A 16,965-nucleotide genomic window follows, 5' to 3' on the forward strand; every position below is an offset into this window, starting at 1 on the left:
GACAGCACAGATCTAAATGGTTTATCTATATTAACTCATGGAACCTCACAACAACTCTATTCCCATTTCAGACTGGCAAAACTGAGGTCCAGAGAAGTTAAGAAATTGGTCAAAGAGTTAGAAATTGACTCAAATCCAGACTGTCTGGTTCCAAAGTGCACCCCTTAATCTCTATATTTCTCATCCTTAATTCCAGCTTGAAGGAACATTGCAGTCAGCTAGCCTGCGTTCAAGTTCTGGCTATGCCACACAAGCCTGGTGTCCTACATGTTTTGCTTAATCGCTCTGAAACTCAGATTCCTCATTTGTAAAAGGGCCTGTGCACAGAAGAAGAAAAAAAGGCTTAGGAATGGTTTGATAGGCTCAAGCCGAAAGGACACTGCACAGAGAACCCGGCACCCAGCAAGCCGTGGATACACTCAGGACATTTTTGCCAATGTGATTTCTACACTCACTGAACTCATCTGAGCAGAGCCCCAGACGAGTTACCCAACTTCTACACATAATACATTCCTGCACATAACGCATTCCTGGAAACGTGTTTGAAGCTGATTTCGCAAAACTCAAACAACAGATTTCTGTGTTGTAAAGGACATTCTACTTACTGAGAACTACACAAATTATGAAATCCCAAATTACTTCCTACCAGTTATGTGTCATTTAAATTATATATTTCCAGGGTTTCATACATGCTGTTTTGAAAAATAATTGGATTTATCTTACTGTGTATATTTTGGTTCTGATTACAAAAGTGATGGAAGTTTGTTGCCAAAAAACAATTAATTGTTAGAGAAATACGCACTGTGGATAGTAAAGGTAGTGTGGCAATCCAAACACAGAAATGGTTTATGTATGCTCAGGGAGAGGCAGTGCCCCCAGGGTCAGCAAGTTTCCAGATGTCAAAGCATCAGAATACAGGACCTGATCTGTGGTGGTGCAGTGCATAAATCATCAACCTGGAACACTGAAGTCACTGGTTTGAAACCCTGGGCTTGCCTGGTCAAGGCACATATGGGAATTAATGCTTTCTGCTCCTCCCCCTTTCTCTCTCTCTCTCTCTCTCTCTCTCTTCTCTCTCTAAAATGAATAAATAAAATCTTTAAAAGTTTTGTCAAAGCATTAGAATATAGAAAGTGAAAGAATTGCTTAATTCAGTATGCTTAATGTTTTAATAGGTTTGTCAAGTTGCCCTCTGACAAGGGACACCCTTTCCAAGTTTGGAGATTTCCCATTTCCCCACACCTCCAACTCCAGGCATTCCTTAGTTTCTTCATTTGGCTAAATTGATGGAAAATTTAACTAGATTGCAAAAAGTACACACATGCTCCAGTTGTATCCACTCCCTCCATAGTTAAACACATGGTCACCAGCTTAAACCACAAATTGTTCAGCTAAAGGTCAAGATTTGCTGCTTTGAACATAAGCTTCACCTCCGTCCACTTGTCCCTATCCTCACTAAGCCCCAGCTTTTAGTTTCCTGCAATGAACTAAGCCCCTCCCACCTCAGGACCTTTGCACATGCTGCTCCCTCTGCCCTGAACCTCTTCACCTAGATAACGCCTATTCACCCCTTGAGCAGATTTTTGCAAACAGGGGTAGGGGGGACTGTTTTTTCACTCATAATAATACCAACAGCTTCATAGAGTTACTATGAAGATCAAATGAGATACTTAGTTTAAAACACTTGGCATAGTGTTTCAGAAAGTGTTAGGATTCAGCTCAAGAGGCACCTCCCCAATGAAGCCCTCCTTGACCACCCTACTCAGGTCACGTTCCCATGTGTCATCCTTTCTCATAAATCTCTCCATTTGGGAAAAACATGTGGGTCTATACTATAACTATAATTAAATGATTGCTTGTAATATCATCTGCCTCATGTATCTCTTTCCCATTAAGACCATGACCCTGAAAGGGCAGAAATAGTGCTCCTGATACATGTCTGTCAAATTAATGAATGAATGTATCAAATAAGCTCCATCTTTGATTCATTTATACTAAATTGTCAGAAATTACAAGCAAGAGAGAGGGAGACAGAGACAGAGAGAGACAGAAAGGAAGGGAGGTAGATGAGAAGCATCAACTTGTAGTTGCAGCACTTGAGTTGTTCACTGATTGCTTTCTCATGCATGCCTTGACTGGGAGGGGGTCACTCCAAGCCAGTGACCCCTTGCTCAAGCCAGCAACCTTGGGCTTCAAGCCAGTGACCATGGGGTCATGTCCATTATCCCATGCTCAAGCCAGTGACCCTGCAGTCAAGCTGGTGAGCCCATGCTCAAGCAAACCAAATGAACCCGTGCTGAAGCTGGTGACATCAGGGTTCAAACCTGAGTCCTCAGTGTCCTAGATTGACCCTCTATCCACTGCACCACTGCACCACTGCCTGTTCAGACGAGGCTACACTTCTTATCACTATTATCAGCTCATCCAGTTTCTCTCTTTTTCACACCTTTTTATAAAGGCAAAGAATAGCCTGACCAGTGGTGACACAGTGACTAGAGCATTGACCCAGAACATTGAGGTTATTGACTGAAAACTTGAGGTTCCTAACCTAAGCATGGGTTTGCCAGCTTGAGCACAGGGTCACTGGCTTGAGTGTAGGGTCCCTGGTTTGATCATGGGATCATCAACAGGATCCAAAGGTCACTGGCTTGAAGTCTAAAGTCGCTGGCTTGAGCTCAGTGACATCAATTTGAGCAAAAGGTCACTGGCTCAGCTTGAGTGCTCACTGGTTTGATCCCCGGTCAAGGCATATACAAGAAGCAATGCACAAATAAAGTGATATAATGATGAGTTGATGCTTCTCTCACACACTTTTTCCCTCCCTCTCTTCCTCTCTCTCTCTCTTTGTCTCTCTCAAAAAAAGAGACAAAGACAAAGGATAAAATGCAGTAATGCTCACACCACTGCACAAACAAGGTACATCCATCCAGCCAGGACAAGATGGCCCCAAATCTCAAACAGAACTGTTAGTGGGAAGGCAGCGCCCCCATGTAATCGCTAGGAATGTTTGCTTTTCTGTTTGTGTACAATGCTAACATTCAGTACTCTGGTTAGATATTCTGTTTGTTCCTCCAGATCAGTTCTCACCCTTCTCCCCACAGCTCTGTGCCTTGAAGCTGACAGCATGACCAGCTTTCTTGTCCTTGTTTTCTGGTGCAGTCAATGCGAGGCTCCAGCAGGAGGTGGGAGGGTAGAGGAGAGTGAGAACAGGGTTTTAATTCCCTTCCCTGATCATGGACTAGATTTAGTGGCTCAATTTTAAAGTTCAGAAAGTGGCAACATAAGATCTCCTAGGCTAGGTCATAAAGAGATACAACTTCCACCTGGCTTTCCTTCTCTTGAATCACTTGCTCTACAGAGGCCAGCTGCCAAGATGGAAGCATACTCAAGCATCTCTAGTAGGGAAAAATAAGGTATTCCACCAACACCCACGGGCCAGCCATGTGAGTGAGCCACTTGGGAAGCAGATCATCCAGCCCCAGTCAGACCTTCAGGTGACTGCAGTACCCACAAACACCTTGATTGCAACTCTATGACAGACCCTATTGTAGAAAAGCCTGGCAAAGCCAATCCTGAATTCATAACCCACACAAAAACTATGTATATAAAATAATAAGTTTGAGGATAATTTGTTATGCAGCAATAGAGAACTACTACCACTGCTAACAATAGGCTCATGTTCCCACCTCAGGACCTTTACACTTGCTGTTGGCTCTGTCTGGAACTCTTTTTCCCCACCTCCTTCAAGTCTCCCCTCAGATGTTACTTCCCACTGCCTTCTCTGATGCCCCCTTTCTCCACCCCCCTTCCACAGCTCATGTTTCACCCCAGTACTTATTTCTTGTCCTATTATATGTTTGTTTCTTGTGTATCACCCCCACTAAAATATCAGCTTTTCAAGGGCAGGGATTTTTGTTTTGTTCGATGCTCTGTCCATAGTACCTGCAACAGTGCCTGGCACAGAGTAAGCGCTCAATATGGTGGCCATTATTATGAGAATCTAACAGTCCTGATTCTTGTCATAGCTAGATCAGTCTCCCATCTATTTCCTGCTGACTTGGTGCCAGCCACACCAGGGAATAGGACATAGCTGTAACCTCCCCTTCCAATGGGTAGTAGTAATTGGCAACTATAATGGTAAAGCCCCTCCACATCTCCCCACTTTCCTCAGGACAAAATCCCAGGTCTTCTGGGAAAACTATAGGTTCCATCCCTGCCTGAAATTCCACCATTCAGCACAAAAAACCATGAACTGCTTATATTCACTAATAGAGTAGTCTCCACACCCACAAACAAAGCTTTGGGGATCAAGCAGAAAACATTAGAACATCTATTTTTTCTTGGGATGCTAAATAATATCTTTATTTAATAAACATTATTATAAAATTATCTACAGGCCCTGGCCAGGTAGCTCAGTTGGTTAAGTGTTGTCCTGATACACCAAGGTTGTGGGCTCCATTCCCAGTCAGGACACATACAGGAATTAACCAATAAATGTATAAATAGGTTGAACAACAAATTGATATTTCTCTCTTTCTCTCTCTCTCTCAAATCAATTTAAATTTTTTTAATTAAAAAATAATCTACCAGCCTGACCTGTGGTGGCACAATGGATACATCGTGGACCTGGAACACTGAGATCACCAGTTCGAAACCTTGGGTTTGCCTGGTCAAGGCACATACAGGAAGCAACAATGAGTTGATGCTTCCCGCTCCTCTCCACCCCTTTCTCTCTCTCTCTCCTCTCTCTAAAATCAATAAATAAAATCTTTTAAAAAATAATTTACCTCCTGACCAGACGGTGGCGCAGTGGATAGAGCGTCGGACTGGGATACAGAGGACCCAGGTTTGAGACCCCGAGGTCGCCAGCTTGAACACGAGCTCATCTGGTTTGAGCAAAGCTCACCAGCTTGAACCCAAGGTCGCTGGCTCCAGCAAGGGGTTACTCGGTCTGCTGAAGGCCTGTGGTCAAGGCACATATGAGAAAGCAATCAATGAACAACTAAGGGTCACAACAAAAAACTGATGATTGATGCTTCTCATCTCTCTCCATTCCTGTCTGTCTGTCCCTGTCTATTCCTCTCTCTGACTCTCTCTCTGTCCCTGTAAAAAATAATAATAATTTACTGAATCTATTGGTATAACTGTATTTGTATATCATTTATAAATAAATATACATCTGAGGGGGGAGCTTCAACATTTTAATAATAGCAGTGCACAATTGGAAAAAAATTTATCCTAATGCAATTTTGCGCCCTAGAAGACACCTGGCAATGTCTGGAGACTTTTCCAGTTGTCAACCACTGGGGGAGGGGTGTCACTAGCACCTTGAAGATGGAGCCCAGGGCCACTGCTCAACATTCTACAGTGCACAAGACAGACCCCAAAGCACAAAAACTCTCCAGCCCAAAATGTCAGCAATGAGGAGGTTGAGAAGCTCTGGTCTAAAGCACTAGACTCTCTGGTTTCTAGGGACTTTGCACCAGCTGCTTCCTTCTCCCCACTCTATTCCTCACCTATCTAAAACCTCAAACTCTAGCCGTCCTCTCCTCCAAGAAGCCATCTCTGCCGCCGATATGCTGGGCCAGAGCCCTCCTAAGGGCTCTTCCAGCCCTCTCTGCTGAATGAGTTAGAATAATCTTGGACCTAGAGATTCTCAACCTTCAGATTTACAATGCAGATTTCCTGGAACCGCAGAAAGCTGCTTTCTGCGGACTGCTGGGACTAGGAACCTGTATTTTTACAAGCACTTCCCCCATACCCCAATGTCTGTCCCTTTGGACCGACAGCATAGGAGTCCCTGTGACTAGTTTGCCTACTAGTTTGCGTTTCAGGTGCATACTAAGCGTTCTACCCAGGGTATCGAAAAAGCGCGCGCACACTGGATGTAGTCAGTCTTATCCCCATTTTACAGGGGAGTACACTGAGGTTCAGAGAGGGGATCTGGCCAGGTAAGAGACTCAGAGAGGTAGGGGCCCAAGTCCTAATTAGCGCCTGATTCTTGGGGGACGGAGGAGAGAGAGGAACGAGGGGCACGTGAGCTCGGAGGGGCTGGGGCTCGGAGACCGACCGGGGCCTTTCGATGCGGCCCCGCCCCCACGAGGGACGTGAAGACGCGGACCCCGCGCAGCGTGTGGACATGTGACCGACTGCAGAGGCCTCGCCGCCTCCGCTACCGGAGGTCTGTGCGCACCGCCGCGCCGCAAGGTGCAGACCCCAGGTTCCTTTTTGGGTTTGGGGCGCAAGAGCAGAGGCGGAGCTAGGACCGAGCCAGCGCACCGCCCCCAACACCCTTCGAAAGCGAAAGAGGGGACCGGGGAGAAAGGGCGGAGCCTGCCGGAGGCCCCGCCCCCTTCCCTGCGCGCTGCTGGACCGCCGGGCGCGCCCAAGTACCCGGGGCGCTGAGCGCGCAGTGCGGACCCTTGCGGTTAACTACGCTGTCGCCACCATGTCTCAGGAAGGTGTGGAGGTAGGAGATGACTAAGGTTGGGTCGGGGGCTCTCGAGAAATGCCGGGGAGGGGTCAGGGCCGGGGCCGCGGAGGGGGCTTCGTAGTTCCTGGGGACTCCATCCGAAGCCCAGACCTTTCTCAGGCTGGAGCTTGTCCCCCCAGGGACAAGAAGGAAGAAGAGTGACTGCCATCTCCCCCAGAGCGAAATGCGGCCTCCTCGACGAAAAGCGGGGGCTGCAGTATCAAGGGTCAGAGGCCAGGGGTTACCTGGCTAGCGTCCTCCTGAGTCTGGGACGCTAGCCCCAGTCCGCACCCTCCCCCAATGCCCGGTGGGGACTTTGGCTTTTTCCAGGAAATGCCAGGAAGGGATGGGGGTGGGGGATGCGAAGGCCAAAATCAAGGCTCAAGTTCAGGCCGGAAGAAGGATGCCTAGAAATGGGGGAGGGGCAATCTCTCTTCTTCCCCCATCGGACCCCCCCTGTGCCCACCCCAGCTGGAGAAGAGTGTCAGGCGCCTCCGCGAGAAGTTTCATGGGAAGGTGTCCTCCAAGAAGGCGGGGACTCTGATGAGGAAATTTGGCAGCGACCATACCGGAGTGGGCCGCTCCATCGTGTACGGTGAGAGGGCTGGCTAGGGTCCCGGGCCTAGTAGGGATTCTACGTTATGGGGCGCGTGGTCTCTGAGTTAGGTAGGAAGAGGTGTTGAGATCCTCTGTTGGGCAGGGTACTGGGGTTCTGGGGACCTGAAAGTTCCACAAATCCTTCAAGGGCTCTTCGCTTACTCTTACTCTCCCCACCAGGCGTGAAGCAGAAAGACGGACAGGAACTGAGTAATGACCTGGATGCCCAGGTAAATGCCACTGGCTCCTCAAAGGACAGGGTAACTGGGAAGGGAGAACAGGGAAACCGGCCCATCCATGGTGAGCCCCCTCAGTGCACTGCCAGTCCCCAACTCATGGTCCAACCACATTATTTACTTCTTAGGTGTGTGTCAGCCAGGGAGCCTGAAAACAGTAGGTGTTCATTACATGCTGATGATGATATTAAATGGGGGAGAGAAACATGAAACTAGTCAGTGATACAAACCAGGAGAAATGGCATTATAGAGAAGCCCCAGAGGTCAGGGAAAGCTTCCTGGAGGATATGTTGCCAATTCTTCAAGGCTAGAGAAGATTAATCCCTGGGAATGGAGGGGTCAGAAAGGGTCTTCCTGAAAGAAGGAATGGCGTGAGCAAAGGAACACAAGCTGGGATGAGCAGGAGATGGGGGGAGGAAAGACGGTCAGGGCAGCTCATGTGTTGAATGAACAAATGAATGAATGAATGAAAGGCTTTTAGGCACAGAAACATCATGACCACTTAACTCTTTGGATGGCTTTGGTGGTTGATGCACAGTGGATTTTGCCTCCTTGAAAGGCCCTTTTCATTTTTACATTTACATTTATACCATATAAAGAGTATGATAAAAATAATTGCAAAGAGTAGCATTGATTGAGCAATTCCCTTGCAGCAGGACTTACCTGTTGACTCATTTCATTGCCATAGTGGACTCATGAGACAGGTCCTATTATTTATTGCCTCTTTTTACGGATGAGGAAATGGAAACAAAGAGTGATAAAGTTACTAGCCAGAATTATACAGCATTCAGGTGGCAGCTGGATTCCAACCCCAGCCACCCAGAGTTAGAGCCTGAGCTCTGAGATGCCCCTCAGAGGGATCTAGGGTGGGTGGCTTAGCCACATTCCCACAGCTGGAAGTCATGGAGCATGCAGGTCAAACCTGCTTCTATCTGAACTCGGAGCTGAAACACTTAGCCTGAAGCAACATGGCCTCAAAGAGGCCAACTGTCCCAGTGCCAACAAGCATTTGGCATTTGCAGGCAGGATGGGAGCATGGGGTCTAAGCATGCTTCATTACACTCACTCAGGGTGATCTCCCCCAGCTCTAGGCCTCAGTTTCCCCATCTGAGCAATGGGGATAAAAAGTATGCCCACCTGCTGTAAGGATAACAGGTCATGCAGCTGGCTCTCAGTAAGTAAACACTGCTCAGTCAGCTCCTTGCAAGTTGGGAACACTCTACTCTTAAATGGGGCTGGAACCCTCCCCACCACCTCTTATCCAGGAGCCCTGCCCCCAACAAATAAGGTAGAAAGAGGCCTGAGCTCAGTCCCCAGCCTCTGCCTCTGATGTCTCCATCCAGGACCCACCAGAGGACATGAAGCAGGACCAGGACATCGAGGTGAGTCCAGGATATGGGAATGAGAGAGGTGGAGCAGGGAAGACATCCATGAGGGGGAGAGAGTTACATCATAGGGTCATGAGGGGGACCCACCTGTCAGGAGAGTAGAGTTGACGTAATGTTTATGTTGGTAGAAGAGGGGTGACCACCCTCTAAATGCCCGCCCACCCCCATTACACAGGCAGTGGCAACCTCCCTCCTACCGCTGACCGAAGCCAACCTACGCATGTTCCAACGTGCCCAGGAAGACCTCATCCCTGCCGTAGACCGGCAGTTCGCCTGCTCCTCCTGTGACCATGTCTGGTGGCGCCGTGTGCCTCAGCGGAAGGAGGTGATAAACCATTCCCTGACCTTGATTCCTTGGCTGTGTTTTAAACTCTACTCCTAACCCCCATCCTCAGTGTCTGAAACTCTGACTTAAGAACATCAGCCTCTGAGAACTCGACCTCGATCTCAGACCCCAACTCCCAACCTTGAGCTGGACTTCTGATCTTCACCTTGAGCTCAACCCTTATCCCAGAACTTGACCTCTGACTCCACAGTTTGACAGCTACCACAGAAATCAAACCTGACCCTGAGACCACAACCCCAAATCTGGCTTCTGAACCCCCTGACCAGTGGTGTACTCCTGGTAAATGCTTAAGAACCAGCTCTTGCAGGCATGGGAGGGACCCCACATTTGTAATGTTTACCAATTTCCATGGTATAAATATTCCCACTGTAGCCAAGGTCAAGCTGCCGGAGCTCCCCTCTGACAGCAAGCCTGCTTTCTCCACACCTGCAGGTGTCCCGGTGCAGGAAGTGCCGGAAGCGCTATGAGCCAGTACCCTGTGACAAGATGTGGGGCGTGGCTGAGTTCCACTGCCCGAAGTGCCGGCACAACTTCCGGTGAGGGTGCTGACCCCTACTCCACCCCTCAGCCCTGCCCCCCCCCCAGCCTTACCCTCCCCACCCTGGCCCTAGCTCAACCTCACCCTCAAACCCTCGTGGCCCTGCCTGCCCCCAGGGGCTGGGCACAGATGGGGTCCCCGTCCCCTTGCTATGGGTGTGGCTTTCCCGTGTATCCGACACGGATCCTCCCTCCGCGCTGGGACCGGGACACGGACCACCGCAGCACCCACACCCATTCCTGCTCAGCTGCTGACTGCTACAACCGGCGAGGTAAGGGCCTGTGGTATCCCCCCTGGCCTCTCTACTCTGGGCGGAGTACTTGGCCTTGACTCCTAGAGCATCAACCTCTGGGGCCTTAAGTACCTAGTTCTCAGTCCTTGTGCTTTCTTCCCATGGTATCGGCCCATCCTCCCATGTCTTCTGTGGCCTCCAACACTACCTTTCATGGCATCAGCCACATTCCATGGTCTTGCCCATGGGGCTCTGTAATTTTCCTCCAGTGGCCCACACCTCAGTGTCCCGTGCCTTCTGCCCCTGTGGTCTCTGTATTTTTGGCTCCTGTTTTATCTCCTGGAGTCTCAGGTGATGCCTGTGTCCATGGGTCTTCTGTGGCTTTGACACCCATGACTTTCACCTCTGAATTTCCTGTAGCTCTGAGCCTATGGCCCTAGCTCCTCCTCTCCCCAGAGCCCCCAGAGTCTCATGTGACCTCAAGCCCTGGGGCCTCAAAACCTCTCCCTTCCCAGAGCCCCACGTGCCTGGAACATCCTGTGCACACCCCAAGAGCCGGAAGCAGAACCACCTGCCCAAAGTCCTGCACCCCAGCAATCCCCACATCAGCAGTGGCTCCACTGTGGCCACCTGCCTGAGCCAAGGGGGCCTCCTGGAACACCTGGACAACCTCATCCTGGAAGACCTGAAGGAAGAAGAGGAGGAAGAGGAAGAGGAGGAGGACAGGCAAGGGGAGTGACCCCTGCCAGGTGCAGATGCAAACCAGACACAGTCTGTGGATATTTTGTGTTGTTATAAAATATGAGCTCAAACTGAGATCTCAGTGCCCTTAGGGAGCCACCTGGGTTGGAGGTGTTGGTGAGGGGATTCCTGGGTCCTGTTTTCAGGGTCCTGGGGAGCAGATCCACAATGGGAGGGTATGTGGGGCATGGCTCATACTGAACTGTGAAGGAGGTGTGGCCAGGACAACTTGGGCTTCTACTGACAAATGTCGTCTGAGACTTGGGGACAGATGGACAGATGGTCACAGCCTCAGGGGCCGGATCAGCATGGCAACCTTCTTGAGAGAGTAAGCTCCACCACGAAACTCAGCCCAGTAGACGCCATCCTGGTAGCGATTGCGGTAGTGGCCACCACGGTGCCACACACCATTGAGGTTGGAGTGGGCACAGGCATGGTACCACCAGCCTCCCCGATGGTACAGGGCACAGTTACCTGAGGGGAAAGAAAAAGATTCCATGTACTCTTAACCAGAATAAAAACCTCTACCAGTACCTCACTAGTGAAAGACTTTAGCCAGGCATCCCCTGGCCCTTACTTTCTTCAGAGTGATGATTTCAATTCCTTCCCTCTCTCCTTACCAAAGTATAAGTCACACCTTTCCCACCCTTTCTGCAAACTAGGATCTCTACCTCTTATTCCCATGGAAAAAAATCTCTACTTCTCTAGAATAAGAGTCCTAGTTCTCACACATTCCTCCATTCTCCCCACATGCATGCCCTGCCTTTCGCCAGAACAAGAGCCTCTTTTTATTGCCTCATCAGAGAATGAATCTGAGCTTCCCAGTCCCTCACCAGAATAAAAGTCCTGTCCTCTGTTCTCTTGCATAACCTGACCCTTACCAGAGAGAAATCTTACCCACCCCTTATTCTCTCACTAGAAGTCCCACCTCCCCTATACCATCTCACACCACCACTAGAATAAGAACTCCTTACCAGAATAGGAGTCTCGGTCTCTATCCACGGTGCTGAAAGGTTTGTCATTATGCCAGGAAAGCGAGTCTCCAGCATCTCCATGGTACTGGCCAAGCCGTAGGCGGTAGTGATCACTCTCAGGCTCCAAGGAGAAACCATCATAACGGGCACGTGCACCACGACCCCCCCAGTCCTCTAGGAGCACCAGTAGCTCATAATCCCCACGGCTGGTCAGCTGATGCACAGGTTCAAGGCCCAGCCAGTATTCCCCATCAGGCTGCCCAAAGCCCACCTGGTGGGGCAGGAAAGTCAGAAAGTTAGGAGCAGGTCTCCTGCCCAGCCCTGCCCTACCTCTACCTACCTGCACCTACCTTGTAGTGCTGCCAGGTAGTGAAGAAGTTGATTGAGCCATCCTGTCGCCTCTGGATCACAGTCCAGCCTCCACCTTCCAGCTGCTGCTCACACCATGCTGACACCACATGCCGGCCCAGTCGCAGCTCAAACACTCCACTATGCCCATGGCCTGCTCGGTGCGCCTCTTCACAATCTTGCCATGGGCCTGTGGGCCCAGAGATATGGGGTTAGTAGAGCCTGGACCAACCAACCCTTTATTGGAGTAAGAGTCCTAATTCTCACTGGTCCCCTCAACAGAATAACAGTCCTGCATCTCCCATTCTCTCATCAGAATAAGTGCCCCAGTACCAATTCCCTTACCTGAATAAAACTAAGTCATTCTTTCACTACAGCACATGTGGATTCTGGTTCTACAGTCCCATCAGAATAAAACAGCATGGCACTCTAAACCAGCTCAAACTCTCACCAAAGTAGCAATCTTACATTCCCTGACCCCTCATCAAAATAAAAGTGCCTCCTCTCCTATTTCATAATCATAGTAAGAATTTTGGTCTTTTTCAGTAAGAGTCATACATAGCCCCTTGTTCCATCAACAGATTAAAAGTATTTCCTCCAGCCCTCTCACCACAAGAGGAATATGCCATAAAAATCTTGATTCCTATTTCCCTCTACTCTTGCTGCACTGGAAGTTTCCTGCCTCCTCATACCCCCAACTGCCCTGCCCTCATCTTACCCGCTGGCTTGGTGGGGACAGCAGAGTTCCCTGCAGACATGAGAGAGGCCAAGGGCCCCTGCTGTCTCAAGGTCTGGTCGCTCTGGGACTCTGGGGCTGGGTCTAACCTGCTGGTGTCACTGGTGCTACCCACTAGACTGACCGGAACCACAGGCACCAGGGGTGGTGGTAGGACCTAGGTGACCAAGAGAATCAGATGTGATTGCATTCTGTGACTCTCAGCTCAGGCCACTCTGGGTTCCTAAATCTCTCAGCAACCAGATGGGCTGGAGGTCAGGCAGGGGCATGGATTTATCCTCCTCAGAAGCCCAACTCTAGCTGTCAAGAGCAGACGGAGCTGAGCTTAAATTCCTGCTTTGGTGTGCACAACCTAATCAGTCTGTACCTCCAACTCCTTTTCTTTAAAGCAGAAATAACGAGTGCTTCCAACATTGAGTGTTAACCTACTGAATGCTCCCAACAACCCTGTAAGATAGGAACTGTCCCACAACAACAATCTCTTACTCAAAACCTAGGGCCAGACACGTCCCAGAATTCAGAATGATATGGCAGGAGTTCGAAACAGTAATACAGGATCTATATTGTATATCACGTAACACCTCCATAACATGGGTCTTTGGTCTTTATCCACATAATATGCTTGATTACAGGAATTTAAAAATATTCATATGAAGCGGATAAAAAAAACTGGCAGTTGCATTTTGACCCAAATGAATTATCGGAGAGGTAGGAATCTGGGTTTTGAAACTTTCGAACTGAAGATACAAGACTGGGGGGTTGCAGGAGGACCATCTTACAGACAATGCGCACAGAAAGTGGCTGCGATTCTGGTGATACCAAGATTACCTGCTGCTGCCCGCCCACGCCCCCAGGACACAGGCGCTCCAGGCGGGCAATGAGGCTACTCTGCTGGCTGACCAGTTGCGCTAGCTCGCGGAACTTGACGTCTAGCTGGTGAAAGCGAACGGCTGCGCGCTGCGCCTCGGCGGATGCGTTGAGCACGCGCTCTCCGAGCAGCGCCAGCGCGGCAGCTGGCTCCGCCCTCGGGCCGGGCCCAGTCTCCGAGCCCGCCTCGTGCTGCAGCTGCGTGCGCAGCTGGCCGAGGCGCGTGTTCAGGCCGCGGTTCTCCTTGCGCAGCGCGCGCACCTCGCCGGCCATAACGCCGTCGGTCGTCGCCAGCCGCTGAAGTTCTCGCAGCAACTCCTCGTGGCGGCCCACACGAACGCGCAGCGCCGCCACCTCGCTGGCGTTCACGGCCTCCGGTGCCCCGCGCACGGCCGCCGGCCCGCTCCAACACACGGCGCCCGTGAACTTCTGCTGGGGTAGCACGAAGGTGTAGGTGCAGCGCGGGGCACCCGCTCGCGCCCAGGACGCGCCAAGCACAAGCAGCAGCTGCAGCGTGCGCAGCCCAGGTGCCCACATCGCTGATCTACAGGCAGAAATGGGAAGGAAAAGGGGGCCTGGCAACCCAGACTCGACCCCTGACTCTCAGGCCCAGCCAAACCCAGCTGCTCCCAATGAGCGTGTTTACACCTGTGTGGCTCCGGGTGCACACATGCCCCCCTCTATACCTCCGTCCCCCATCCCAAAGGCTGGAGAAGACCCATGGGATCCCGCCGAGGCCTCTCCACTGAGTTCCACCCACTCTGCGGGACAGCATTCATTCAACAAGCATTCAGTGAGTGTCTACTGTGTGCCGGCCTCAGTTCTAGGCACTGGGAATACAGTCGGAAACAAAACAAAATCCCTGCCCTGGTGGGCAAGGAACAAAATAAAGTATGAGATTTAATAAAGTGTTTTAGATGGCGCTAAAAACGGAAAGACGGGAGCTATGCAGGGGCAATTTGAGAGAAGGAAAGATCTGAAGGAAGTGACCGTTTTGAACAAAGACTTGAAGGGGGCAGGGACCATGAGAATGTCTAGGGGAGAAGAGCAGCCCTGGCAGGGGGAACAGCATGTACAAAGCCCCTGAGACTAGATCATGCCTTATGTATTAAAGGAACCTTTGGAGGCTGAAGCAGAGGAAGCATGGGTGGGAGGGGGTGAGGCGGGGTAAGGGGCAAGTCTCACCAACTAAGTCTAGTAGTAGACACTCCATCTCCCACATCCTCAGATCAAAACAGTGCCCACATGCCCCAGGTTGGCTGTGTCCCCGTGGTGTTCCCTGACTCACATAGGTGACTTCCTACAAGTGTCCTCACTTAAGGATGTATACTTGTGGCCACCTACTCCCCTGTTGGGTCCATACACGGGCCCCCACTGCCTTCATTCCTGGAGTTCACAGCCTCTCAGATAGGGACACACATGCCTCATGTGTGTACCTGCCGACACTCAAGACACATCTCACGTGTCCACATATCACCCCTATCTGTACCAAGTTCCACTATGTTCTAACTCACAGATCCTGGGGCCACACAGGTACATGTCCCATGGTCTTTATCATCATATACATTGCCTCACTCACACATTTAACAAACACTCTTTGAGTGCCTATGGTGTGCTAGTAACTGTTCCAAGTGAGGGGGACACAGCCATGACCAACCCAAAAACTTCTGCCCTTATAGAGTGGACATCCTGGTTGGGAAAATGGGTGGTGGATAGGTCAGAAGGTGATGAGTGCTTACGAGAAACCTCAAGCAGGGGAGAGGCGGGGAGTCCTGGGCTGGCTGGGATATTTTATTTTGTTTGGTTTTGTTTTTTGTTTATAGAGAGAGGGGAAGGGAGCAAGAGAGAGAAAGACGTTGATTTCCTGTTCCACTTATTTATGCATTCATTGGTTGATTCTTATATGTGCCCTGACTGGGAATCAAACCCACAACCTTGACATATTAGGACGACGTTCTAACCAACTTAGCCACCTGGCCAGGGTTTGCGGGTCAAGCCTCTATTTAAAGAGAAGATGACATTTGAGTGAAGACATGAAGAAAGAGAAGGGGGAGAGCATTTAGGCAGAGGGAACAGCAAGTGCAAAACCCCTGTGGTGGGAGCTTACCTGATGTGCCCAAGAAATAGCAGGAAGGCCTGTGAGGCTGGAACAGTGAGCACAGGGAAGAGTGGAAGGAGGTAGGGGTAGGGAGGTGAGGGAACAAAGTGTGCTGGGCCCTGAGAGCCTCAAGGAGAACTTTGGTTTTACTCTAACATGGGAGCCAAGAGGGATTCTGAGCTGGGAAAAGCTACCTTCACAACTGAACTCACACACAAAGCAGGAGATCCAAAGGACAGAACAGGGTCCTCTCCCTGCTCCCCCCACCACCAAAGACACCAAGCTCCTCACAACATAAATGGACCACATCTCTTGGAGTTAGAGTGTGTAACACCCATTGCCTACCAAAATCTCAGCCTGGAGTAAGGAGGAGGCCTGGGAGCCCCCCAGCCAAGCAGAGGCCCATGTCTCCCAATAGACAGAATCAGCCTCCACCTGCCCTCTCACCTCTCACAGCCAAGATCCTGAATCCAGTGAGGAAGCCTGTAGCAGGCACAGAAGTCAAAGGAGGAGTCAAGGGTCCAGTCCAGCAGGGCCTCTGAGCTGGGTAAGAGAAGAGGCTGGTGGGAAAGCAGGAGGGAGGAGACTTGGTAAACAACCCCACCCTGCCAGCCCCCCAGAGCCTGGGACTAGAGCTGTGGTGCTGAGCCCAGGAGCTCCAACTGTAAATATTTAGCATTTCCCTTATGAGAACTGAGGCCGAATTGCCAGACCCCCATGCCCAGGCCACCAGAGCCTGATAACACAGGTCAGTGTCCTGGACATTCCCCCCATAGCAAAGCACAGAGCGTGGGAGGCTGCAGGCCCCAGGAAGCTGGGAAGATCCAGTGTCAGACACAGACACATGCACACATACGGAAAAGGACAACAGCCACCATCAGCAATGGCACCTGCTCTGTGTCAGGCATGACTCGAAATCCTTTACACCTTTTATCTCATTTAATCCTTGCAACCTGAATGGGCTTCTATGTGTAGCCTCATTTCTTTTTTAAAAGATTTTATTTATCACCTGACCAGGTGGTAGCGCAGTGGATAGAGCGTCAGACTGGGATGTGGAGGACCCAGGTTTGAGACCCCTAGGTCTCCAGCTTGAATGCGGGCTCATCTGGTTTGAGCAAGGCTCACCAGCTTGAGCCCAAGGTCGCTGACTCGAGCAAGGGGTCACTCGATCTGCTGTAGCCCCCCAGCCAAGTCACATATGAGAAATCAATCAATGAACAACTAAGAAACCGCAACAAAGAATTGATGTTTCTCATCTCTCTCCCTTCCTGTCTGTCTGTCCCTATCTGTCCCTCTCTCTGACTCTCTCTGTCTCTACCACACACACACACAAAAAAAAAAAAAAAAAAAAAAAAAAAATTTTATTTATCGGGCCTGGCCGGTTGGCTCACT

General features: G+C 50.4%; 2 protein-coding genes across 4 annotated transcripts; one reads left to right on the plus strand and one right to left on the minus strand.

The window, feature by feature from the left end:
* Positions 1–6,136: 6,136 nt before the first annotated feature.
* SHFL (shiftless antiviral inhibitor of ribosomal frameshifting) lies at positions 6,137–10,552 on the plus strand. Of its 3 annotated transcripts, none has more exons than XM_066272751.1 (8): positions 6,137–6,469; positions 6,944–7,067; positions 7,250–7,299; positions 8,649–8,687; positions 8,869–9,018; positions 9,472–9,575; positions 9,802–9,848; positions 10,325–10,552. In XM_066272751.1, the coding sequence occupies exons 1-8, from the start codon at positions 6,449–6,451 to the stop codon at positions 10,546–10,548; spliced, it is 759 nt and encodes a 252-aa protein (XP_066128848.1). In that variant the 5' UTR covers positions 6,137–6,448; the 3' UTR covers positions 10,549–10,552. The 3 variants fall into 3 exon arrangements, with proteins under 3 accessions (XP_066128848.1, XP_066128840.1, XP_066128858.1); XM_066272743.1 differs by having other exon boundaries at positions 6,139–6,469; positions 9,694–9,848; XM_066272761.1 differs by lacking the exon at positions 6,137–6,469 and adding an exon at positions 8,391–8,479 and having other exon boundaries at positions 6,983–7,067; positions 9,694–9,848.
* Positions 10,553–10,829: 277 nt separating this feature from the next.
* On the minus strand, positions 10,830–16,112 carry ANGPTL6 (angiopoietin like 6). The gene is made up of 6 exons (XM_066272731.1): positions 16,021–16,112; positions 13,437–14,019; positions 12,591–12,765; positions 11,875–12,062; positions 11,525–11,795; positions 10,830–11,024 (listed from the first exon to the last, which is right to left on the minus strand). The coding sequence occupies exons 2-6, from the start codon at positions 14,010–14,012 to the stop codon at positions 10,834–10,836; spliced, it is 1,401 nt and encodes a 466-aa protein (XP_066128828.1). The 5' UTR covers positions 14,013–14,019; positions 16,021–16,112; the 3' UTR covers positions 10,830–10,833.
* Between the last annotated feature and the right edge of the window lie 853 nt (positions 16,113–16,965).

The sequence above is a fragment of the Saccopteryx bilineata genome, chromosome 1 (genome assembly GCF_036850765.1).
Source record: "Saccopteryx bilineata isolate mSacBil1 chromosome 1, mSacBil1_pri_phased_curated, whole genome shotgun sequence".
NCBI classification, from domain to species: Eukaryota; Metazoa; Chordata; class Mammalia; order Chiroptera; family Emballonuridae; genus Saccopteryx; species Saccopteryx bilineata.

Bases quoted from the DNA above. Each gene is read 5' to 3' on its own strand.
- SHFL (XM_066272743.1), top strand. From the start codon at position 6,449: ATGTCTCAGGAAGGTGTGGAG. The intron at 9,576-9,693 runs GTGAGGGTGCTG...GCCTGCCCCCAG, and splicing joins AAGTGCCGGCACAACTTCCG to GGGCTGGGCACAGATGGGGT. The intron at 9,849-10,324 runs GTAAGGGCCTGT...CTCCCTTCCCAG, and splicing joins TGACTGCTACAACCGGCGAG to AGCCCCACGTGCCTGGAACA.
- ANGPTL6 (XM_066272731.1), bottom strand. From the start codon at position 14,012: ATGTGGGCACCTGGGCTGCGCACGCTGCAGCTGCTGCTTGTGCTTGGC. The intron at 11,796-11,874 runs GTAGGTGCAGGT...CTGCCCCACCAG, and splicing joins CTACCTGGCAGCACTACAAG to GTGGGCTTTGGGCAGCCTGA. The intron at 11,025-11,524 runs GTAAGGAGTTCT...CTTTCCCCTCAG, and splicing joins AGACCGAGACTCCTATTCTG to GTAACTGTGCCCTGTACCAT.